Below are 26722 nucleotides of genomic sequence, written 5' to 3' on the forward strand. Positions count from 1 at the left end.
CTTCAGGATGAGAACAGAAATCACGCAGCAGCACCAGGAGGCCCCATTAGCTAAAGTGGTACCTCAGGTTAAGAACAGTTTCAGGTTAAGAACGGACCTCCAGAACGAATTAAGTTCTTAACCCGAGGTACCACTGTGATGATAGTTGGAGGGAAAGGAACAGTGTGAGTTATTCTGCCCATATTGTGCTAGCACTACAGTAGCCCCGTGGGGTGGGAATGGAGGCTCTGAACAAAGGCTCTCAGCCACTGCTGTACCTGCAAAGCAAGCCTGGAAGTTGTCTGTGAAGATTCAGACATGCAGGACGTCATTTGAAATTGTGGGGATCAAGTGATAACGTATAGCGTACACTGAGCTGTCCAGAAGAGTGACAGTATAGCTTGCCTTGGAGAAGAACCCAGATGTGAATCTTGAAGTCTCCCCGCAACCACCACCCTTTTTTTATTGCTGCTACTGCTGCTGGCCCAATAAGGTGAGTGAGGTGGTTCCTTTCCGACTGGGGCAAGCACCAGTGCTTTAAACACCAAGATCTACAGGAAGCATCTAGAATTCCAAATCATTACACGTGGCATTCAGCAAGTTTTTATCTAGACTAGGCAATCTCTCATTGAACTTGTATGAACCAGCTGGCTCTGTGTCATGAAGCCAACCTTTCAGATTGAAAAATCTGCAGAATGAGAAGAGCGAGGCAGAAAAAGGACTGGTGATAAAAGATAAGAGTTCTGGATTCTGTTCAATGCTACAGTACATCAGTGTTACTCATCCTTTGCCAACAGGGTTCTTGGCAAGGCATAAAGCAGAAATAAACAGTGTGTGTGTGTGTTCTGTTTCTCTTCTTATTTATTTCATCTAAATCTCACCCTTCCTCCAGGGAGCTCTAAATAGCTACGGGTTTGCCAGCCTCAGTCTCACGAAAACCACCTTTTGAGTTAGGATAGGCCAAAGTTAGGCCTGGTTCTCATAAATGTGGTAAAACTTGGCCAGCTTGGTCAGCTCTTTCCATTCCAGGAGTAACAAAATAAATAATCATTCAAATGGGGTAGGAAACCTGAGTACACAGAATGAAGTCCACTTGCGCAAGGAGAAGATTCCCACCTCTCTTCTACCCACCCTGAAACTGTTTTGGGTTCCACCCACATCCAGAGCACTTTTAGGGGGACCAGGGGGAGGAGAATTGAGGAGGGGGTCCCACTGTGTGAGCAAACCTTGTTCTGTGCACACAACTTAGCTGAATCTCATCCAGAGGTTTCTACACACCACCTCCATATGAAACATTCTCCAGGTATAGACAATACATACACAGGGTTATATTTTGAAGACAAAGTTGTGAAATTGCTACTTTGACTTGTGCTGGGTTTGCTCTACTGACAGATGGGCTGCAAAGGGGGTGCCTGTTACCTACACACCTATAATTCTCCCAGTCTTTTGGGTGTTCAGAATGACTCAGCAATTAGACCTTGAGGGTAATCAGAGGGAGCAGGGAGGAGGTGAACTTCCGTGAACTCCGGTGCCGTTCACCTGATACTAATCTTGGCATCTGGCCTATTTGTGTCAATGTGTCCCTGAGTGCAGCACAGGTTGTGAACTTTGTTGACCTTCGCATGCAAACGCAAGCCCAAAGGAGTGTGTGTGGTGGTCCAGCAACAGAATGAGTACACATCAAGGCCAGAACTTTGTGCAAAATGAATGTCATGATTTCTCCCCTCATCTTTAAAGAAATGTTTATTAAAAGGCTAAGTATCTCCTGCGTCAGAAGTTTCAGAACACTTGTTCTCTGGTTTTTGCTCAGTCATCCCTGCCTCTTTCAAAGACCTTGACTCCTCCTGAGCTTTCCAAGTGATGGATGGGCAAAATGTCCTCCAAGTCCAGTTGCTCAGCTGGTCTTCTGCTCTTCCTTAGGTACGTTGTCACTTGTGCCAGCGTTGGTTCCTCTCCTGCCCTGCTTCAGAATGCCATCAAGAGGCAAGTCCCTCTTTCCATTTCCTGTAGATCTTGTGTGCATCTTCTGTGAGAAGGGGTTTCATCTAAAGGTTTTGAAAGCCGGCTTTTTTGGAAAGGAAACATCCTCACACTATTAGAATACAGACACATTCATCAGTAACAATCCACTCTTACAAGAGAGGATTCTGGATGCATATTTTTAAAGAGCTGCAATTGTGGAACAGAGTCAGACTCATTTTCAGACAATTTAAGAAGATCCAAAACATGCATCTTCCAGTCCCTCTCCCAGCTACACACACACAGACACACACACACACACACACACACACTCCTCTGCATTTGCCACACAACCCCACAAAAGCTGCCTCAGCCATACCTACTTTCCCTCTCGACGTTTTCCGAATTAGAGATACCATCCCTTCTTACATAAAAGGTCATCAAACTGATTTGCTCTCTGACTTTCTATGACAGGAAAGAGTTCATTATTGTGAAAACAGTTCTCTCTGTTTCTCCCACCCCCGCATCTGTTGTGTCCAGAGATGGAGGAAGGGGACACTGATAGGCATTTTATTTTCTTCTACAGTACTTAGTGGCTGAGTCAGTATTTCATTAAATTAACCCAGATAACTGGAATTTGAGACAGACATAGGAATATAGGACAGAGTCTTATACTGAGCCAAAGCACTGATCAACCTTTGCTGACTGGCAGTGGGTCTCCAGGATTTCAGGCAGGGATCTCTCCCAGCCCTCTTTGGACATGCCAGGGAATAAAATCTGGGTCCTTCTGCATGAAGGGCAGATGCTTTTAGCCCTACCCAGTAGTGAAACATTTTTTTTTAGAGAGAGAGAGAGATCAGGAAATGCAAATAATAAAGAGCAAAGGCCCATCCCAGCACCGCTACTTGAGATCTTAAAACACATACAGAGAGAAACTGGCAATGTCAGGGATTCAGCCTAGGATCTTAGAGATGTAAAACATGCACACTTATCATTCATCTCTCTGTGGTGAAATACCAGCCTTACATGCTCTGCAGGAATTTTCTCTACCCTTCTTACAGGACTAGCAAAGAACTCAAAGGCGATACTCAAAAGCGATACAGTCAATACTCAGAAAAACCATTTGTTACAATTCAGCAGCAAACAGCAGGTTTTCCCAGGGGAAAGCGGGGAAAGCAGAAGTGTGGCTGAGCCCTCAAATATTTCAGATTAGACATTGTATTCAATAGACTATTTTATGTTGCAGTTTTCTAACACCTAGATTTTAGTCGCCATCTGGTGGCTCCAATATGGAACAACTTCCACCATTGGAGGAACTTGTTAACGTGCATTTTCCAAAATGAGGGTTGATCAGTTAATGCAGGTATGTCCGTTTTGGGGATCTAATCCGGTTCCTGTAGCAGTATATGTCCTGGGGTAAAATCCTAAAAAAAGTTCAGCAACTCCAATCCTAAAAAAAGCTCAAGAACTTTGGTAAGCCCTCACACATATTCACTTCATCAAATCTGGCCCTCTTTGAAAAAAGTTTGGGTGCCCCTGAGTTAATGTAGTTTATAGAGAAGAAAGTTTTCTTCACAGTTAAGACTAGCTCATAGGAATGTAGTAAGCTTCATTATATCAAATCAAATCAAACCATTGGTATATCTAACTCAGCATTGTCCACACTGACTGGCAGGGGCTTTGCTGTGGATTGAACCCGGGACCCCAAGGAAAAGGCAACTCAATGCAACTGAGCTCCTATATTGTTCAGCGATGCATACTCCTGAATAAGCGCTTTCTGCACTTTTCCCAAGTCACAATTACTTGGGAGTAAATCTCACTACACTCAGCGAGACTTACTTCTTGAGCTAACATGCATAGGTCTGTTCTTTTAGGCACCCTTACTTCGGAAAAAATACAGATGAGATCAGTGGTGATTACTTTTGCATCAAAATGCACTGGAAGTAGGACTGATTTACTTGTCCATTAAAAAAATCACATTCATATGTTGCTGGACCACGGCTCCTATCAGCCCAGCAGTGCTGGACAATGTTTGTGGTAAACTGCTTGGTGAATTAGAACAACAACAACAATAACAATAATTTATTTATACCCCACCCATCTGGCTGGGTTTCCCCAGCCACTCTGAGCGGCTGCCAGCAGAATATTAGTAATAATAAAAAAGCGATAAAACATCAAACATCAAAAACTTCCCTAAACAGGGCTGCCTTCAGATGTCTTCTAAAAGTCAGGTAGTTGTTTATTTCCTTGGGAGGTGTTCCACAAGGTGGGTGCCACTACTGAGAAGGCTCTCTGCCTGGTTCCCTGTAACTTGGCTTCTTGCAGTGAGGGAACCGCCAGAAGGCCCTAGGTGCTGGACCTCAGTGTCTGGGCTGAACAATGGGGGTGGAGACGCTCCTTCAGGTATACTGGACCGATTAAATAAACAGTAGAGCCCTCAGTATTTAGCCATTTCCAACCTGACACCCCCCCCCCCAGTCTTAGGCTGTAATCTTGTACCCACTTTCCTCATAGTAAGGTTTTCTTCCTTTATTGCATTTATATCCTTCAAGGAGCACAAGGAGGAGCACATAGTACTTCTCCGCATTTTATCTTCACAACAACCTTGTGAGGTAGGTGAGCAGAGCCGGATTTAGGTTTGATGAGGCCCTAAGCTACTGAAGGTAATGGGGCCCTTTATACATCCCTTGTCAACAACAAATTGTCGCTGTCTTTTGTGTTGAATATATGCTATATGGCAATTTATGGACCTAAAGCCATTTGTCACTGTTGCTGTATGTAGTTTTTATTTTATTTGTTTTTTATCTTACATTTTGGAAATGTACATCCAGGTTTTTTTCCCCTTTAACTTTTTTTGGGGCCCCCAAGAGAACGGGGCCCTAAACTATAACCTTTTTAAAGGTAAAGGGACCCCTGACCATTAGGTCCAGTCGTGGCCGACTCTGGGGTTGCAGCGCTCATCTCGCTTTATTGGCCGAGGGAGCCGGCGTACAGCTTCCGGGTCATGTGGCCAGCATGCCTAAGCCGCTTATGGCAAACCAGAGCAGTGCACAGAAACGCCATTTACCTTCCCACCGGAGTGGTACCTATTTATCTACTTGTACTTTGACATGCTTTTGAACTGCTAGGTGGGCAGGAGCTGGGACCGAGCAACGGGAGCTGACCCCATCGCAGGGATTCGAACCGCCGACCTTCTAATCGGAAAGTCCTAGGTTCTGTGGTTCAATCCACAGCGCCACCCTTAGCTTATACATAAATCCGGCACTGTAGGTGAGGCGGAGAGGGAGTGCCTGGCCCAAGATCACCTAGCGAGCTTCACGGCTGAGTTGGGATTATGAACCCTGATCTCCCAGGTCCTAGTAAGACACTCTTAACTTTTGCACCACTGAACTCAACGAGGCTTATTCCTGAGTTCACCCATCCAGCCATCCATTCGAGACCCCTGCAAGCCACATTCTGGCGCCGAGAGCGTCTCTCGTGCAGCATGAGCCCCCCGCCCACTTCGATTTGAAAACCAGGCGCCGCTCCCTCCATTCAAAGGACGCCGCTTTCCAGTGGGCGGACACTTTCCCGCTCGCTGCCCCGCCTCCCCTTTAAGCGCACGACGCCGTTACTAAGGCGGCCCGAGGAGCGGGCAAACTGAATCGCTCCGGTGGCGAACAGCAGCGGCGGCCCGTCGGTTCCGCTTCGGCTCCGGCTCCCGTAGCGCCATGGCGTTCGCCTGCTTGGTAAGGAGCCGGGGTGGAGCGGGGCCGAGGAGGGTCAGGCAGCCTGGCAAGCGGGGCTTCGAGGCGGCGGGAAGAGGGAGGCCCCTCGGAGCAGAGCGGGCGATGGAGACCGCGGCTGCTCTGTCGGCACAAGTTTGCAGAGCCGCGGCGCCCTCTTAGCAGACAAAAAAATGTGTGTGTGTGGGGGGGGAACCAGCACCACACGTTCCTCTATTGCAGTGGTTCCCAAACTTTTTTTGGCCAGGCCCCATCTAAGCATCTGAAATCCTAAAGCGCCGCCCCCCGACATATAATGCTTATTACAGCATTCAAAAAGTGAACTCCTATTGACATGGAGGAAGCCTAAAAGGACATTAACTGTTTATAACTCACTCTCGAATTGCCCCCCTTTAAAATCCAATTGCCCCCCCTGTGGGAACCGTGGCTCTATTGGGGCTGTCTAAGAAGTCACAAAGAGAGGAGCCAGCAAGTTTTTAAAACAAACAAACAAACAAAACACGTTTAGTAACATTTCCTTCTTATAAATATATAGTGGGGAGGGCGGAGAAAATAGGGTTTGAGAGCGAAGTACGTGGTTTGGGCGCAGTGTTAAAAGCTCCTGTTTGTAACACGCTTAAAAATGGCACTTTGGGCTTGAAGTCGGTTGGATTGTGCTTGGTGCAGGAAGAGCTGTTTGCCCTTCTGGTTCTAGGAACTCCTGCCGCCCGTCTCTTCCCGCCCCGTTAAATAACAGCTACAAGAGAGTAAGTCAGGGACCACTTCGGCTTTGCAGAATCCCTCTGCTGGGAAAAGCGTCACCTGAATGCCTGCCAGGCATCATTGTAATGAATAAAGACACCGGCGGGGGTGGGGAAGGCTATGGGTCCGGATGTGTTGTCACAGTTTGTCAGATTTGGGATGATTCTGATCACTTCCTAAGGCTAACCCTGCCCATTTTTGCTTCTTTGCAATTTTAGGTTGTATTGTTTTTCACATTGGTCTCCTGAGTGGGTTTTGTCAGGGTTGTTTTGCCTGACTTGCCGGAACTACCTGAAAAACAACGTGTAGAGATAGCATTCTGGAGCATTGCTGTTTTTATATCATTTTAGTGGTGCCGTAAAAAAACCAAAAACCTAAAAACGTTTTTAGATCAAATACCACAAACCCCTTATTGTTACTTAGAAGCAGTGCTTTTTCAGGGGGTACTCAGCGGCATGCAGTACTGGCACCTCTTTTTTCTTGTTGAAAAGTGTAGCACTGTAACAACTTCATGGTTGTTTTTTCTAGGGTGGAAAACCACTGCTTAGAAGTAATGTTGCTTCTAGGTATTCATTCTGATTTGTTTGCCCAAAGTTTGCAGGAAAGTTATTTAACAAGCATTCGTTGTGATTTGTGTTTGTGGGTGTTAGACAGCGCTGCATCAAGCAAATGACTTCCACACTTTCCAGTGACTTTCCTTGTCAAATTCTTTACAGCCAAAAAAGTCAGATTTGTGGGGAGAAAATGGGTTTGTTGCATGAGAGCTCCAAATGATCCTCAGTTTGCCTGTTGCTGGATTTGAGTCCCACTCCAAATAGTGACGGTCTGGAAGCTCCCTAAGTCTCCATTGATTCTAGGAGAGTTTCCAAGGAAATGTACTTAGGATTGTGATGCTACTCACAATACATTTTAAAGAGACAGGTGTGTACACCTGTGGCTGAAAATATGCATGAATGTAATTGGGTGTTGCATGTACACTGTATATCAGTGATCACGTTATATAAACTGTAATTCTTAGAACTGTTCTATAAAAAGTTATCACAAGATTTAGTGATGGCCACAACTTGATGCCTTTAAAAGAGGATTAGACAAATTTATGGAGGATAAGGCTATCTCAGTGGCTGCTTGCCATGATGTCTGTTTCAGAGGCAGTACAGTATGCCTTTGAATACCAGCTGCTGGGGATCATGATCAAAGAGGTGCAGTTGCACTCATGTCCTGTTTGTGGGCTTCCCATAGTCATCTGGTTGGCCAGTGTGAGAACAGGATACTGGACTGGAAGTTTGGTCTGATCCAGACATTTGGTCTGATTCAGGAGGATCAAACTGTTGTCATGGGCACCTTAAGGACTAACAAACTCAATAGATGGTGTTGGCTTTTGTAGGCTAAAGGCTATTTCATCTTCCTTTTTTATATTAAAATCCATTTTGGATAGCTTTCTTCCCAAAAATTATCCCAGGTCTATGTGTATGGTGTTTAGTAAAATAAAATTTTACACAAGAACATCCGGTTTATGTAACAGGATGAGCTGGAGTATTCAAGTTAAACCAATTTGCAATTTGAAGCTGCTAAACAAATGCAAGAAACCTGGCTTCTGCAGTTTTAGCAGGAATTGATAACACACAGACAAATATGGTATATCTTCACAGTCACAAGGGATAGAAACTTTTAAAAAAATGAGTACACACTTTATTAGAAAGCTGATTTCTGAACTCTGCTTCTTTGGAATTATAGTTTATATACAGCCCTGCACTGATCCTTCCAAAGAAGTATTTGTGTGTTGAATGTTGAGAGTATCTAATCAGAGTATTAAAGTATAATCCTTGGGCAGAGCTCTGTCGCTTAAAATGGCCTTGTGCATCCTAAACTGGATTCTGAAGAAAAGAATCCCAGGAAGAGAGGTATACTGCAAAGCTCAGTGTACAGAATATACATGTGTGAGTTTGGTGCTTGGCATTTGTCTCTGCCGCTATTGCACTTCCCACAGAGTATGCAGAATGGTACAGTATTTAAATACCTGTATTTTTCGCTCTATAACAATCACTCGACCATAACACGCATGTAGTTTTTAGAGGAGGAAAATCCGTAGGCATGCCACCCATAGGCATTCCCTCCATAACACGCACAGACATTTCCCCTTACTTTTTAGGAGGAAAAAAGTGAGTGTTATGGTGCAAAAAATACGGTACTTACATTTAAGAACATGGCTCCAGCATTTTTGTGAAATAAAAAAAAAAAATCCGTATGAATTCCTTCCTTATCCTCTACTCTCCTTGCCTTTGTGTGTTTTGTAGTTGTTAACTTTTTTACTGATAAGAAATGCACTGGAAAACAAAAAGAAACAACAACTAGCAGTGCTTGATTTATAACACAATTACTTTGTAATATGATCATTGGACATCCAGAAAGTATAATGGTTCGCACAGCGATTCTGGATCACAACTAGGATTTTGTCCTCAGTATCACTTGGCACTCCTGCTCTCATTTTGAAAACCCATATTGTGCAAATAAAAGAAATAAATTGATTGAAAATGTATTGTAACATTTGAATAAATGTTTTTAATTTTTTTAAAAAGAAATATTTTGGTAATATACTATACTATGCTACACTAAAATGTTAAATTGTTTTTTGATTGTCACTGAATCTTTCTACCACACTTGCCATCTTCTCCTGCCACACCGATGTGGTGTGCCACACCCTTGGAGAACCACTGACCTAAAGGATTGTCTTACTTGGCTTCTACCAAGTGAGCCAGTGGAGAACAGATGGATCTCGCCAACCCTTGTCTGCCTTCCAGTTCCATCCCACTTGGTTTCTACACTGGCTGTGGAGGACAGGACTTGCCTTCCCCTATGGCCATTGCGGAAATGCAGTGGGCTGGCCAATGAGGAACTGAGTGGTCTGTCCTTTCTCTGCTAGCATGCATCCTGAGCTGCTTAGAACTCCTTGTTGCTTATTCCAAGCAGGCGAGTCACAGTAAAAGGCTGTGCTATCAATCTGAAACTAGATTGAGCAAATTAGAAAATGAAACTGTAAAACCAGTAAGAAATCACAATAAAAACGATGCCTGCTATGGCAGATGTGCAGCATCCAGAAACATATAAAGTGTGCTTCTTGCTTCAGAAATACTGTCTGTAGCCGTACAAAAATTTAATCCAATATCAACTTCTTTCTTCCTGCAGGAAGATCCAACATTGGAGAGGCATTTCAAAGGGCACCGTGATGCTGTAACGAGTGTGGATTTCAGTCTAAATAATAAACAGCTAGGTAAGTTGTCAGCTAAGCAGAATTTTCTTTAGTACAGTTTTCTTTCATAGAACAAAATAGCATTCAGTCTGCTTTTAGCAGTTCTCCCAAATTGTTTGGACTTGACAGCATACTAAAGTACCTTCCTTGGTTTTAGCTATCAGATATTAAGAAAAGTAGCAACAAACCTGAGATTTTACAGCAGAGCAACTGAGTCATAAGATGAAAGGCTGGTTCAACCATGCAGATCTGTTAAGTTTTATTCAGTTTTTGATTATTATTTTTTAAAACATCACATATATTTATGTATTATAATCTTATTTTTTAGTTGAAATTCCCCTTGAACTTTTTTTGTTGGATAGTATATAAATGTTTGAAAACAAATAGCTTGGTGGAAGCAGCTAAAATGATGTGATAATAAAGGACATTTGTACTAAATTCTCTAAATGGTTGCTTGTAGTTCTTTGGTTTCCTTCCTTGCCTGTTTTTAAAGTGAGACTGCATATACTTCAAGAGGTATTTCTCTCAATTACAGGGATGAACTGGAAAGCTTGTGTGCTTCCTTTCAGTTCTGTGATTAGTGAATACAGTAATACCTTCCTGAATGTCCGCCCCGTTGAGCTTCCATTTCGGTGAACATCTGCGGCAAACCTGGAAGTACCAGAATGGGTTACTTCTGGGTTTGCAACTCGCACATGTGCAGAAGTGCAAACTGCTCCTCGCGTGTGCGCAGAGTGGTGCTTTGTCGAGTGTCCCTTTCGCTGAGTTTCCGGGGCTCCGGAACAGATCCCAGACTCAAAACAAGGTACCACTGTACTTTCATTCAAGGAAAGGAAGAGAGAAATTGATACTAGTGACTCAAATTCCTGCCAAGTGTGTATGTATATGATCTCTCCTTTGAGTATAATTTTGAAAGGTAGTATATTCTTTTTGTCAGTAAGTGGCTCTATGGATTCATGCCTGATGATCTGGAGTATGAAACCGCAAATGAGAGCCTACCGCTTTGTGGGTCACAAAGATGCAGTCCTGAGTGTGCATTTTTCACCATCCGGCCATCTGATTGCTTCAGGTTCTAGAGACAAAACAGTTCGCTTGTGGGTTCCAAGTGTGTAAGTATATGCTATCTGAGCACTTTGTATGTGTGTTATTTCTCTTATTAGGAACACAGGAAGCTGTTTGTACAGAGCCGGACCATTTGCTGATCTTACTCAGCATTGCACTGACTCTCCGTGGTTCTCCAGCATTTCAGAGCAGGATATTATTTCTATCCTTGTGTGGGGATTGAATCTGGGATCTAAAATAGGTGAAGCCTGAGCTCTGCCACTGAGTTACAGCCGCTCTCTCCAAAGTCTTCCAAGATTTGAATTTGGCTTTTTGTTTTAACCAGGTTCAGTTACGGTGAATATGACAGCTTATTAACGATGAAGGCAGACATTATTTTTCTGGATAAAGTGCATCGACTTTATAAGTGTAAAACAGGTGTATATAAGGGAAGAACAATGGCAAGGACTCTGTTGCTGTTCACACTAAAGACAAGGTTAAGAAGCCAGCTCATGTGGGTACACTTATTGGACGGAACTCACGTTACTGACCTCTAGTTGTAGATTGATTCCAAATACAGCCATACCTTGGTTTTTGAACGCCTTGCGAGTTGAACGTTTTGGCTCCTGAACACCACAAACCCAGAAGTGAGTGTTTCGGTTTGCAAACCTTCTTTGGAACCTGAATGTCTGACGGGGCTTCCGCAGCTTCTGATTGGCTGCAGGAGCTTCCTGCAGCCAATCGGAAGCCGCGCCTTGGTTTCTGAATGTTTTGGAAGTCGAACGGACTTCCAGAACAGATTGCGTTTGACTTCCGAGGTATGACTGTATGGTCCCTGTTAAAAATGAGTTGACGATCAGCATATTGCTTCAACAAGAAAAAGCTACTGCTTCATCCCATATAGTTTGTGTTGCATTGGAAGGCCTCGGTGTACACTTTCCTTGAGGAAAGGTTAACTATATAGATATTGTAAATCTTCCTTCTGTGGTATTCAGTTTTTTTGGAAACATGCTGAATTAGAAGTTTTTTATGCTTGTTCCGTGTATGTACAGTAACTATGGCAAAGAGCTTTTCACTCCAGTTTTTAAAAAGTAGCCACACAGTATTTGAGAAGAAACTACAGTGGTACCTCGGGTTAAGAACTTAATTCGTTCTGGAGGTCCGTTCTTTTTTTTTTTAAATAATTTTTATTCATTTTCCAAACAAATTTTATACAGTCAACAAATTATTTTGCACTCATTCTTCAATTTTTGACTTCCCTCAGTTTCTCTGTCAATCTTTTGTAAAATTTCTATTTGTTAACGCATTTCTAAACATAATATTGCCTTTCCCAACTCCTTTTCCTCTTACTCTCTTTTTTGCAGTATTTCTTACTATCTCACAGAGTCTCTTCAAAACCAACAAGCGTTGTCTGTACATCACATATATTTTTCAGATATTCTGTAAATTTCCCCCAGTCCTCGATAAACTTTTGGTCTTTCTGATATCGAATCTTCCCAGTCAATTTGTCAAATTCTGCATATTCAATCAATTTCCTTCTCCATTCTTCCACTGTTGGAATTTCTTCCTGTTTCCATCTTTGGGCCAAAAGTATCCTTGCGGCAGTCACTGCATATTGAAACAGTTTGCAGTCTCTTTGATTAATTTCGTTTCCTACCATTCCTAATAGAAAGGCCTCTGGTTTTTTAACAAACGTATATTTCAACATCTTTTTCAATTCATTGTATATCTTTTCCCAGAAGTCTTTCACCCTTTTACACTCCCACCACATATGATAGAAAGTACCTTCTTTTTCTTTACATTTCCAACACTTATTGCATGTTTTATACATTTTAGCCAGTTTAACTGGCGTTATATACCATCTGTAAACCATTTTCATTACATTTTCTTTCAACACAGTACATGCCGTGAATTTTAACCTTTCATTCCATAATTTCATCCAATCATCATACTGTATATTATAACCAAAGTCTCTTGCCCAATGTATCATTACTGCTTTTACCTCTTCATCTTTTGTATGCCACTCCAGCAACATTTTATACATTTTAGACAGATTTTTATACTCATTATTCAATACATCCACTTGGAATTTTGATTCTTTACCTTCATACCCACACATTTTACAATCTTTTTTAAACATTTCATTGATCTGAAAGTAATGTAACCAGTCGTAAACAGATTCTTTCACCTCTTCATAAGTTTTCATTTTCCATTTCCCCCCCTCTCTTATTACCTATTCTCCATATGTTATCCACCTCCCCCTCATATTGATTTTTTTCACACTCATCACTTCTAATGGTGAAATCCAATGGGGAGTCTAGGTTCCAACAAGTTTTTATACCTCTCCCACACCTCTATCAGTGATCTTCGGAAGATGTGGTTTTCGAAACCTTTGTGAATTTTTTTCTTCTCATACCATAGATAAGCATGCCAACCAAATCTGTTATCAAATCCTTCTAAATCTAACAGCTCTCCATTCTCTAATTTAATCCACTCCTTTATCCAACAGAGGCATGATGCTTCATAGTATAATTTCAGATCTGGCAGGGCGAAGCCACCTCTTTCTTTTGCATCTGTTAATAACTTAAACTGAATCCTTGGCTTCTTACCCTGCCAGATATACCTTGAAATTATTTTTTGCCATTCTTTAAAAATTGATGCCCCCTTGATTATCGGCAGTGATTGGAAAAGGAATAACATCTTTGGTAGCACACTCATTTTTATCGTAGATATTCTCCCCCAAAAGGACAATTTCAGTCTTCCCCACACCTCCAAATCTCTTTTTATTTGATTCCACATAGGTAGATAGTTGTTTTGAAACAAATCAATGCTCTTGGGGGTTAACCATATTCCTAAATACTTCACTTTGTTCACCACTTCTATCTCTGTCCTTTGTTGTATTTCCTCAATTGATTCTTGATTCATGTTTTTAGCAATAATTTTCGTCTTTTTTTGTTGAGATAGAATCCTGCAACTCGACCAAATTGTTCTATTTCTTCTAAAATTCTTTTAATACTTTCCACTGGTTCTTCTACTGTCATTACCAGGTCATCCACTAATGCTTTGACTTTGTATTCATTTTCCCTATAGACACCCCTTTTATATCTTCATTTTTTCTTAATGATTTTAGCAAAACTTCCAGCACCATAATGAATAATAATGGCGACAGTGGGCATCCCTGCCTTGTACCCTTTGTTATTTTAATATCTTCTGTAGTATAGTTATTTACTATCAGCTTCGCTTTCTGTTCTGTATATATTGCCTTTATCCCATTATAAAATTCCTTACCCACTTCCATATACTCTAGATTTTTTAACATAAAGTTCCATGATATATTATCGAAGGCCTTTTCAGCATCCACAAAGATTAAAATAGCTTGTTTTTCATTCCTGGCATTCAGATATTCCAATATATTTATTATGTATCTTATATTATCTTTCATCTGTCTGCCAGGAAGAAAACCCGCTTGATCCTTATGTATATATTCTTGCAATACTTTTTTCATTCTCTTTGCTAATATACTCGCAAAAATTTTATAGTCAGTATTCAACAGCGAAAGTCCATTCTTAACCTGAAACTGTTCTTAACCTGAGGTACCACTTTAGCTAATGGGGCCTCCCGCTGCTGCGCTGCCACCGCACGATTTCTGTTCTCATCCTGAAGCAAAGTTCTTAACCCGAGGTACTATTTCTGGGTTAGCAGATTCTGTAACCTGAAGTGTCTGTAACCCGAGGTACCACTGTATGTGTCAGTTGTCAGAGCTTTGGGGAATTACTGTAGCTCAGTGGAAGAGCTTCCATGCAGGAGGTCCTGAGTTCAACTCCTTGCATGTCTAGGTAGAGCTGGGCATATTTGTGCTTGCAATCCTGGAGAGCCACTGCCAGTCATTGCAGACAATATTGAGCCAGATGGATGGGTGGTCTGACTTGCTTCAAGGTAGTTCCTATGTTTCACACACATTTCAGGTTTTTTACAATCAAGTGGTGTATAAATTTTTGGAATATATTTAGAAGAGGGACCTCAATGCCTTTTTTCTTTCTTTTTTAAACCCTGGCTCTGACCTTTCCTAGCTTGATGTTCTGTACCTTCATGTAAGCAGTAGAATCATATACAAGAATACACAAATATGCTTGTAGCTCGTCACTTATTTGTGCAAAAAAGTTCAGGGTGGAATGATGTATGTGAATTACTCTTGTAAAGTTTTCAAACTGACAGTATAGCCCTCGTGTTTAGACGTCTTTCTCCTTTTTGCCTCAAGACCTATGATGTGACGTTCTTACATGATTATTATTTAAATTGCATCATTGGAATGCGTCTGTTTGACGTTTACTACTTTAAACTTTTTTTTTTTTAATTCTGCGTAAAAGATACAAACGTAGGCTGTCTGCTCCAGAGGCCTAAACCAACAGCTTTCTCCTAATGTAAATATATATATTAGAAGCCTGTAGGCAAATGTGCATAAGCTTCATACTGTGTGGAATGCAGTATGTTAATCTTTTGTGTTTTCCCCCCTAAACTTAGCAAGGGAGAATCGACTACCTTCAAGGCTCATACAGGAACCGTCAGAAGTGTTCACTTTTCTAATGATGGCCAATCATTGGTTACAGCCTCTGATGACAAAACAGTTAAAGTTTGGGCTGTCCACAGACAAAAATTCTTATTTTCACTAAGTCAGCACATAAACTGGGTTCGCTGTGCGAAGTAAGTAAAACTCTCCCCCCTTTTTTTGTTGACATTGTTGTGCTCCAGTCTGGTGGAACGCTCTGCCTCATGAGACCAGGGCCCTGCAGGATCTGATTTCTTTCTGCAGGGCCTGTAAGACAGAGTTGTTCCGCCTGGCCTTTGGCTTGGAGCCAATTTGATTCCCTCCCTCTCTTTTTTCCTTCCCTTCTCCTCCTGCGATGAGGCTACATTTTAATATTTTAATGTTTCAATATTTTAATGTTGTATTTTAATTTTGTTTTTAAGTAGTAATCATTCAACTTGTTTTTATTATTGCTTGTAAGCTGCCCTGAGCCTGGCCTTGGCTGGGGAGGGCGGGGTATAAATAAAAATTATTATTATTATTATATATCATAAAACCAGTTTGTATACCAAAAGAACACAACTGTATACCAAAATAACACAACTGAAATTCTGCTTAACTCACTTATAAACCCACTCATCTTTTAACCTGGCTATCAATATACTTTAGGAGTTAGCCACCTTTCAGAGCTTCAGTTGTGTTTCCAACTAATTCCTGTCTTCTTGGAAGGGAACTGTCATTGTTAGAAGAAGCAGTCAGTTGGATATAACTAAGCAGCATTATCTAAGTCATCCTACTGAGTGCACTTTCTGAAATCCATAGATTTCAATCTATGCTTTGGTTTCTTTTTTTTTTTTGTAATAATTTTTTATTATTTTTTCACAGTTTTATACATACTGTAATATCTCTCACATATTTCCAATTACAAGGTTGCGTGAACCTTCCGATTTCCTCCCTCACTTCCATGGGTTCTTAAATTTAAAAAAATCTTGCATATTGTAATTTTTCCAGCTATTCTGTATCCCTAATTTATCATAATCCGTTTCACGTTACAAATTTCATTACAATGCTACCAATGATTTTAACTGCTTACTGTGGTTTTTTAGATAAACTATGGATTTACTCCAATCTCTAACAAATACTTGGTCTTCTTGGTTTCTGATCTTCCCCACCTGTTTCTCCACGTGTTTTCAATGTCTACTGACTATGACCACTGTTCTTTAAAATGGTTTCTAATAATTACTGTTACTTCCAAAGAGGCTTAAATTTTAGATAAGAAAAAGAGGGGAAAGGGGAAAATAATCGTAAGGAAAAATAAGACTTACCTGCACAGTATTTCATTAATACAGTATTTCATTAATTACTGGTCCAATAGGATTGTTTAATAGAAAAGCTTACATTTTAATGCTATGGTTTTTGTTGGTTACTGTAATATCTCAAAAGGATTGTATATGTATGGAAAAGTCCATTGTTCTGACTATATGTATAGTTGATGGAAACTTGTTGAGATAGATTGTCAAAGAGGAAACTCCCAAGAGTTAATCAACAGCAGTATTTATTATTTATTGAATTTCTTACCTGCCCATCGTTTTACAGTCCCAGGGCAACTTACCAACTATAAGTAAACATTACAATTGGTTAAAACAAATTACAATCAGAAGAGTCCTTGAAAAAGGCCTATGGGTGGTATTCAACTACGTTTTAACTCAGAGTAGACCCATTGCAATTAATGAACATGACAAAGGTAAGTCTATTTTGAGTAAAACTTGGTTAAATAACACCCTCTTTGCTTAGCACAAGTGTCTCTTAGCCATTGACTTTTGAAATAATGATCTTGTTGCCACTGAGGACAATCCAGATCTAGCTTATATTGCTCCTAATCTTGCTTTAATGAATGTATTTATTTTAGGTTTTCTCCTGATGGAAGATTGATAGTATCATCCAGTGATGACAAAACTGTCAAACTTTGGGATAAAACAAGCAGAGAATGTATACATTCTTTCTGTGAACATGGTGGGCAAGTATTGGTGCAATTCCTTGGGGCTTCAGGGTACTGGCCTTCAGCTTGTGGAACCTCGATTAGAGCTTTGCTATATTGATGTACAAGAGCATATCTCCTTATGTGCTGTATGTTTCATTCTGTGAACATTCTCTTTAATTTGGTCACATTCTCTAAATTTTTAATATAACGTTTTACACCACACTAAGCTTAGAAGCCAGATAATAACAATTGCATTTGTGCATAGGTTTGGTTTTTTTTTTGTAGACTCGCAAGCATTTATTATATGAGTTTTAAGCCTAAGTCACACTAATGCTAAAGTTGTCACTGTTTCTTTAAAAACAATGTTGGTTTTACATGGTGACCGTGCCCATTTGAATGTACCCACGTGTGATAGAAATTTATATTGTGAGGGAGTAAATATTGTGATGCTTAAAATTTGTCTGTGTTCTGGACGTTGTTTTCGCTTGGCTCAGCCATGCCCCTTAGGATAGCTCCTATTTATCTCAAACATTTCTATCACACCTTTCCTTGAGCCCCAGGTGGCTAACAACATAATATAATACGGAATGCATAGAAATAAAACAATGAAAGTCCCACCCGGGATTTGGAATAAAGCTCACTTTTGTCCCTGATGGGGGAACTTGAGGACTTACCACAGAGGGTGTTGGATTCAAGTGGGTCATGCATGAAACTGTCTTAGTGTTCTAGCTTTCCTAGAGTACTGGGGAATAGCAGACACAGTTGTACCTTAGATCCTGGATGCCTTGGTACTCGGACGTTTTGGCTCCCGGATGCTGCAAGCCCGGAAGTGAGTGTTCCGGTTTGCGAATGTCACCCGAATGTCCGACAGGGCTTCTGTGGCTTCCGATTGGCTGCAGGAACTTCCTGCAGCCAATTAGAAGCTGTGCTTTGGTTTCCAAATGTTTTGGAAGTCGAATGGACTTCCGGAACGGATTCCGTTTGACTTCCAAGGTACGGCTGTACTTCTCTTTTTTCGGCTCTGCTGTGGCAATGCAAGGTACTTTGTGATTCCTTCTCAGCCCTGAAGTTATTTGGGTGACCATGGGCCTTTCACTGTCTTTCAGCCAGCCTATTTCATCTCACAGGGTTGTTGGTTAAGGTAAAGCAGGATAAGAGGGGAGAAGTCTAACCTTGAGACCCCCAGTGGAAGACTGGGCAAAATATAATAAATATTGATTGTCAGCCAAGGGCTCAGCAGTCACTTGCATCTGGACCTTAATTGGAGAAAGGAACATGTAATCTTCGGGGTGATGTTGCTTTTTTTTTTTTTAATGTCTGTTTTAAAAATTCGACAACAAAACAAACCCAGTTACAAAAACAAAGTTCTATCTAACATAACGTGAAGATGCAAATTTCAATAAGCTATCAAATTCATTTATTGACATTAATAGTCAAAATAGTTGCACCATTAATACTCTCAGCAGTTCTCAGCTTTGAATTACTCCTGTTCATTTTTCCATGTCTGACAGCTCAGATGTTTCAGGAGACTATAGGAGACTGAATGTCGTTCCATTTTTTAAGTCCTCAGTATTTTAGCGGGAATCGGTAATTTCATAATCCACTGATTTCAACATGTTAGGCTATTTTTATTTATTAATGTTATATAACATCATTAAAGGCTCTAAATCAAGAGAGTATTGTGTTACCTGTGAGATGGTACAGTGGTACCTCGCAAGATGAATGCCTCGCAAGACGGAAAACTCGCAAGAAGAAAGAGTTTTCCTTTTTTCGAGGTGCTTCGCCAGACAAATTTCCCTATGGGCTTCCTTCGCAAGACGAAAGCCCATAGGGAAATCTCCGGGGACAGCAGGGAAGCGCAGCGCGTCTTCCCCACTGTCCTCGGACCTCCTCCGAAGGCTGGCGGTGGTGCGGAGAGACCTCCTCCCCCCGCCAGCCTTCGGAAGGCTGCTCCGAAGGCTGGCGGTGGGGCGGAGAGACCTCCTCCCGCCGCCAGCCTTCGGAAGGCTGCTCCGAAGGTTGGCGGTGGGGCGGAGAGACCTCCTCCTGCCGCCAGCCTTCGGATGGCTGTTCCGAAGGCTGGCGGTGGGGCGGAGAGCAACGCGCCTTCCCCTCTGTTCCCGGACCTGTCCTGAAGACTTGCGGTGGGAGGAGGGTTTTCCTTCCCACCGCCAACATTCAGAATGCTGTTCTGAATGTTGGCGGTGGGGAGGAAAAACCCTCCTCCCACCGCAAGCCCCGGGAACAGAGGAGAAGCGCTGCGCGCCTTCCCCTCTGTTCCCGGACCTGTCCTGAAGACTTGCGGTGGGAGGAGGGTTTTCCTTCCCACCGCCAACATTCAGAATGCTGTTCTGAATGTTGGCGGTGGGGAGGAAAGCCCTTCTCCTCACCGCAAGCCCCGCAAGCTCCGGGAATAGAGGAGAAGCGCAGCGCGCCTTCCCCTCTGTTCCCGGACCTGTCCTGAAGGCTTGCGGTGGGGAGAAAAGCCCTTCTCCGCACCGCCAGCCTGGCAAGCGGTCTCCATAGGAACGCATTAATTGATTTTCAATGCATTCCTATGGGAAACCGTGCTTCACAAGACAAAAAACTCGCAAGAAGAAAAAACTCGTGGAACGAATTAATTTCGTCTTGCGAGGTACCACTGTATGTTACAGCTTTCAGTAGTTTTGTGCAGAGAGGACAAGACCTCTCTGGAGTGAGCAGTGTTCTGTAGGGCTCCTCATAATCACATCCAAAGAGATAAGTGTCCTAATGGAAGTTTCTCTAATCCCCAAACCATGGGAAAGACAGGGCAGTTCACCATTCTGTGGCTTTCAGAGCGATCTCAGCCCTGAATGGGAAGCCTGGACTTTGAAAGTCATCTAATCTTCCTTGCTGTACTATACTGTATTGTTTTAATTAGTGTTTTTATGGAGCAGTCGAGTAATTTCGTTGTCCCTGAGAGGGGGCAATGACAATAAAGATATTATTATTATTATTATTATTATTATTATTATTATTATTATTATTCTTTGCTGCACAGAGAGCCAATGTTGCAGTGAACTAGTCAATACAATGGGCTGAGCAAAGTCTCATGGTGACTTTACCATGTGGGAAAGCAAAAACTGGCTGATAAAAACATTTAATATCCATCTTACACACTTTTGGGGAAACTTACTATGAAGTTGCACAATGTTTTGTAAGAACAACTTTTGAGGAGCTAGTATTTTTTGCTACTTGCTTAGATGAAAATGTTTTTTTCTTCCTTCAAAATAGAAGAGAGATTTGATCTTGTCTTCCCTTCTTTTTGCAGCTTTGTGCCTCACGTGGACTTTCATCCTAGTGGTACATGTATTGCTGCAGCTGGCACAGACAACACAGTGAAAGTATGGGATGTTAGGATGAATAGGCTTCTGCAGCATTACCAAGGTAAGCCATGCGCTGTCAGAAGTCTTCATTGCTAAACTTGTAGCTTGATTCTTGAAGTGGATAATTAAACAAAAAAGGTAGTTTTGCCATCATAGCTTCCAAGCATCAGAAAGAGCTGCATGCAGAATTTTGAATTAGAGCCATTGGCTTAGGACAGGCATGGGGAAGCTTGACGCTCCAGCTGTTGCTGTACTACAATTCCCATCATCCTTAGCAATTGACCATGTTTGCTCAGGCTGATGCAAGTTATAGTTCAGCAACATCTGGAGGGCCAAAGGCTCCCCACACCTGGCTTAAAAGAAGATAATTTTTCTAAAACACACAGTACCAAAGTTAAAGAAATTAAATAAAATGTGATCACGCCATTATACAGAGAGAGTGCTAGTTTTTTGTTAAACTTCAGGAATGACATTTTTGTTTCAATAAGGTATTTTGTGTATAAAGCTTAATATTCATAATAAAATGCTACTGCAGCTGTAGGGAATTCCTCTGCGTAAACAAATTGGATTGAAGACTCCAGTTTCTCTCTTCCTTTTCAAATATACAGAAGCTGGTTTAGGTTGCTTTTAATCCAAAGATATTTCACATACCATGGTCTTTTGAATTACACTTTGCTTATGGTATCTGGGCCATACATACTGTTTAATTTAATAGATGATGCTGATGAACTTTGGATTTCAAGGTCTGATGTCTGTCTCCACAACTCTCCCTTACTACTTACCGTATTTTTCGCTCTATAGGACGCACTTTTCCCCCTCCAAAAATTAAGGGGAAATGTGTGTGCGTCCTATAGAGCGAATGCAGGCTGCACAGCTAAGCCCAAAGCCAGAACAGTGAGACGGAGGGCTCCGCCTCGCTCTTCTAGCTTGGGGATGGCTGCGTGCAAAGCCTCTGCAGAGCAGCGGGGCGCTGCGCTCCAAAGGCTTCAGGGATCTTTGAGGCTGGCGGTGGGGGAAAGCAGTGCTTCCCCCCACCGCCAGCCCCACAGGCTCGGGTGAATGCACCTTGAACGCACCTTGCTTTAGAGGGGGAGAACAAGAAACACCCCCCCCGTGTTCTCCCCCTCCTATGGTCCGGTGCCTCCTATGGTCCGGTGCGTCCTATAGAGTGAAAAATACGGTAGTTGCCCTCTCATGGCTTCCCACGCCCTATCTGACATCAGTGCAGCTAACCAGAGGGGCTCAAGATGGGTGTAGTGGTCAGAAATCTTTGAAGAGTTGCTTATTGCTACAACTGGGACTAATGTGTTTATTCCGTTAAAAATTAAAATTTGGAGGAAAAGAAGTGTGTATGTGTTTTAACTTGCAGTTATGGCAGACCTTGAGCTTCTGAGGCAGTGCCAGTTTTCATAGGACTAGATTTTTCTGAGGGTCCTTGAAAACTTACATAGATATAGGATGAAAATCATAAGAAGGGGGGAAATGCCATTCAGCCATTTTTTGTATGGATGTATGGACCTTATCCACCTTTCTATTTCAGTTTGTATTTTTTAATGTCAAACTGTATTGGTAACTTGCGCTGTCTTTCTTTCTTTCTTTTTTAGTTCACAGTGCTTCAGTGAACTGCCTGTCTTTTCACTCCTCTGGAAACTACCTCATTACTGCTTCCAATGATTCAACTCTAAAAATACTGGATTTACTAGAGGGGAGACTGCTATATACACTTCATGGCCATCAGGTGAGGAGAACTTCTTTAGACATGAGTCGTTTATTACTGTAGACCTTTCAAAGCTCCACACACATGTTTGTGTACACTACACCTTCTCCTGTGATATTATAATGGACTCAAGTAGATTTGCCTCCCCTCTCCTCTCAAAGGCAGGAGTGCAGTTGTCTCAAAAGTCTTTTTGGGTCTCCTCTCTTATGTTCCTGCCTTTGCTTTGAGTGGTTCACTGAGAATTCTTCTCCGTATTTCTTTGTCTTCTCCTTTCTCCTTCTCTTTGGCTTCCAAAGAGTCTGAAACTCCATTTCATGGAGTACGTTTCAACCAATGCTTGCTTGGCAGGACAGAAAAGCCATTGCTCTCGTTGCCATACCTTTCTTCATTTGCCTTGCTGCCTCACCTGGATCCAATGTAAAACAGAAATAGAGCAGGGAATGTAAAATCTCTGGGTGACCTTGCTCATCAGTTTCATGTAGGTGCTAACAAGCGTGGGAGATGAGATGGAGTTCTGTGGGACCTACCGTATTTTTCGCCCTATAGGACGCACTTTTCCCCCTCCCAAAATGAAGGGGAAATGTGTGTGCGTCCTATGGGGCGAATGCAGGCTTTCGCTGAAGCCTGGAGAGTGAGAGGGGTCGGTGCACACCGACCTCTCTCGCTCTCCAGGCTTCAGGAGAGCCGCAGCGCCAGCCCCACAAGGTCGGGGGACAGCGGGGAGGCGGAATGCCGCCATCCCGCTGTCTCCCGATGTGGTTTGGAGGCTGACGGCGGGGAGACGCGTGCTTCTCCCCGCCGCCAGCCCCACAAGCTCCGGGGACAGCGGGGAGGCGCAGCACGTCTTCCCGCTGTCCCCGGACCTGGTCTGCAGGCGGGCGGCGGGGAGAAGAGTGCTTCTCCCCGCTGCTGGCCCCACAAGCGCCTGGGGGGGGAAATATTTTTTTTCTTTATTTCCCCCCCAAAAAACTTGGTGCGTCCTATGGGCCGGTGCGTCCTATGGGGCGAAAAATACGGTAATAGCATAGATGTTCTGAATCTTATAGGACTAATAATTAGGCTTTAAATGGCTTTTGATAGAAATGACAGTAAGTCAAGTGACTAGTCTACAGGGAATATTCATTACCAGGATGAACAGCTTGTTAAATTCTTGTAATTTGCGTGTTAGTGCCTGGTTCAGACTTGGTTCTTGTTCTGACACTGGACTGGTGCTCTGGGACAATTACTCATGAGAGAAGCCTCGGATTCCTTAGAAGCGCTTTGACGCAACTATTGGTTTACCAGGAATTCATTACTAGCTGATTAGTACTAGTTTACATAGAGAAGGCTGCCAAGTTTACATTGCTGTCTTCAATTATAATGGTGCTTACTCTTCATACCAGAAGGATCATTGGGGAAATGGTGTTTTAACTCGCTGCTGATATTTGCAGCTGCAAAATTTGGTTTGCTGTGATTGCGTCTTAAGGCTTTCAGTTTATGGAATACATTCTTCTTGAAGTACAAACAGGACTTGGAATGAATACAGCCCACTGCTGACATTTTACTTGTACAGAAACAGAACGTTTCAGAACTATGCAATTCTTGGGTGGTCATTAAACCTGTGCAGAAGTACAGCGTCTCCCTCCCTCCCTCTTTCTCTCTCTCTTTGTGTGTCAATTGGAGGGTTGTGGGATTTTTGTTTGTTTTTCGATAAAGCTATACTTGCTGTCTAATTTGTCCTACATGATAGAATAATTCATCCTTCCCCAAGCTGGTGCCCTGCAAATGTTGCTGGACTCCAACTTCCATTAGCCCCACCCAGCATGGCTGATGGCCAAAGACAATTGGAATTGTAGTCCAAGAACATCTGGGGGGCACCAGCTTGGGGAAGGCTGGAACAATTATTGGGATAGCAGGTTAGACCCATTCTCAGGACATGTAATTGGATAGATAAACCAGGCTTGATACAGATAAAGCTATAATAATCTTTAGAGAAACAACTTTTTTTTAACGGGGAGCCATAGAATGTAGCGTATGGACCACAAATGAGAGTCTGTTTCAAAGAATTAACAAGACTGAATAGGTGTGGGTACAACACAGGAGTACTGTATAATGCAAGTAGAAGCAAATCTAAGCATATTTATTGAGTAGTTTTATCTGGAACAAGTCCCAGTGGATGTGTCTATATTAAATCTGGACTAATATTAAAATGCTTCTATAATGCTACTGTTTTTTATGGTTTCTCACATTAAGGTCCCATCTGCACTATATGTTAAAAGCAGTCTTAGACCACTTTAAATGGTCGTGGTTTCCACCAAAGAATCCTGGGAATTAAGGATGATGAAAGTTGTTAGGAGATCCCTATTATTCTCATAGAGCTACAGTTCCCAGAATGGAAATTGTAGCTCTGTGAGTGGAATAACAAATAACAACTTTCTGCATCCTTAACAAACTACACTTTGCAAGTTTATTTAGGGGAAGCCATGGATGATTAAAGTGGTATCATAGTGCTTTAGATGTTTTATAGCGCATCATAGTGCAGATAGGGTTTTAAGATTAGTTTTGCAGTAGAATCCGTATACCCACTGTGGTTGCTTTGTTTTAATTTAATCACACCAAGGAAGATAGTTGTGGGAATTTGCATTGCTCATTATTATAAAAAGGTCCCTAAGCATAATGTTGAAGATAATGTACAATTGCAAGTACAGTATCTCCCTTGTGTGAAAAATTTACATAGATTATAATCTTTTGAGGTAGGAATCATCTGATAGTAAAGCTCAGTAATGCACATTTCACGTCTCCTTCAAAATGAGATCTGGCAGATACTGGACATAAATGTTTGGAATTATATTTCCCACACACTTATTTCTAGATTAATCATACAAGTGACAAAACTGTCCTAAACAAATGGTTAGTCTCTTGTTTACATTCAGTGGCCATGATTTGTCACCTGGGGATGCACAGATGGCCCTGTGCATGTGTGTTATAAGTCCCATTGAGTTCAGAAATAAGTCCCATTGAGTTCAGTGGAGCTTAATCCCAGGTTAAGTGACTAGAAGAGTGCAGAACAAATCTGTGGGTAGATTCAGTTTTTACTCAGGGGAATTTATGGCAATATCTTGGGAGAAGCACTAACCGTGGAATATTGGGATTGAATGACTACACTGGTTGAGCATATGACATTATTGTAACCAAGTTGTATTCTAGCTACTTCTCAAAAGTTTGCATGGCATGACTTTGTTCACATAATTTAATCAGCCAGCAATTTTTTTTGAGGTTAAATCTAGTATTTTAGCGGTTTGGAACCTATTGTACAGTTTTGGAGATCTTTTTTTAAAAAGGGAGTAGGCACTTCTAAATTTTGTATCTTCCCTTGCTCTGCTTGGCTGTGGGTGGTTCTGTGCAAATATAATTGAAGGTTGAAGATACTATCACTGGGTAAGGTTATTTAGCGTGTCATAGCTGTACATTCTCAGCTCCACTCCCTTGCCTCCGAGGACGTCAGTGGGAGTTGTTGCCTGCCAGCAAGGGAAAACATGCTGCCACCATGGGTTGCGTGTGATCTAGCTGCTCAGCCTCACCCCCTTGCAGCCTCAGAGGACCTCAGTGGGTTGCAGGTGGGAGGGGGAATGCCACCTGAATAATCCTGGCATCATGGGGACACTACGTTATTTCTGTTCCTGACTCCAGAGACTATTTTGTAAGCTGCTGCAAGAACCTCTTTGCTTTATAGCTTCTCGGGGCTGCAAAGCAGGATATAAGTATGCTTTCAGTCAACACTAATGCTTAATTGTGGTTGAAATACATGGGGATTGCAACAAATATATTGCAATAGATAGAAGAGAAAAGCAGGTCCACTCCCACTGCCCGTTTCAATATATAGTTTCTGGCTGTTCAATCCATACTATATGAGTTCTCTTACAGGGACCAGCTGCCTGTGTTACTTTCTCGAGAGCTGGAGATTTCTTTGCTTCTGGAGGCTTCGATGAACAGGTATCTGCTTCATGTTTATTTTCTATAAAACTCCCCCCCCCTTTCTAATTCATACACATCACTCAAGATGGATTACAACAAATTACAATTGCAATTTCACAATAAATATCTATTTTATTTTATTTTAATATATATATACAAACAATATGCAGTGGGCCAAGGGCAGGCATCAGAGATAAAAAATTTTATCCTACTTTTTCTAATTCATACACATCACTCAAGGTGGATTACAACAAATTACAATTGCACAATAAAAACCTATTTTATTTTATTTTATAATATATATACAGACAAAATGCAGTGGGCCAAGGGCAGGCGTCATAGATAAGAGTCTCCTCTGATTCTTTAGAAAAATTTTGTTCAGCAAACTGTTTTTCACCTGAGTTTGGAGATTGAGTATAAAAGGCCACCAGCATGTTAATATTGCCCAGCCCTTTCATTCCTTTTCATCAAAGTCCAAGATTGTGGGCTGTATTGCAGTGTTGAGT

The 26722-nt window shown here is 42.0% G+C and overlaps 1 protein-coding gene across 3 annotated transcripts in view; it reads left to right on the top strand.

The window, feature by feature from the left end:
* The first annotated feature begins 5449 nt into the window (after window positions 1–5449).
* POC1A (POC1 centriolar protein A) overlaps window positions 5450–26722 on the top strand; it is a 38097-nt gene continuing 16824 nt past the window's right edge. Inside the window, exons 1-8 of one of the 3 annotated variants that reach the window (XM_053377543.1) lie at window positions 5450–5666; window positions 9588–9672; window positions 10589–10760; window positions 15214–15393; window positions 17127–17234; window positions 20491–20606; window positions 22150–22283; window positions 26166–26234. In XM_053377543.1, the coding sequence (XP_053233518.1) occupies window positions 5649–5666; window positions 9588–9672; window positions 10589–10760; window positions 15214–15393; window positions 17127–17234; window positions 20491–20606; window positions 22150–22283; window positions 26166–26234 (882 nt within the window). In that variant the 5' untranslated portion in view covers window positions 5450–5648. Of the gene's footprint in view, window positions 5667–9587; window positions 9673–10588; window positions 10761–15213; window positions 15394–17126; window positions 17235–20490; window positions 20607–22149; window positions 22284–26165; window positions 26235–26722 lie in introns of those variants that run through there. The other 2 variants (XM_053377544.1, XM_053377545.1) reach the window with 2 other exon arrangements.

Source organism: Podarcis raffonei, chromosome 2 (assembly GCF_027172205.1).
Source record: "Podarcis raffonei isolate rPodRaf1 chromosome 2, rPodRaf1.pri, whole genome shotgun sequence".
NCBI lineage: Eukaryota > Metazoa > Chordata > Lepidosauria > Squamata > Lacertidae > Podarcis > Podarcis raffonei.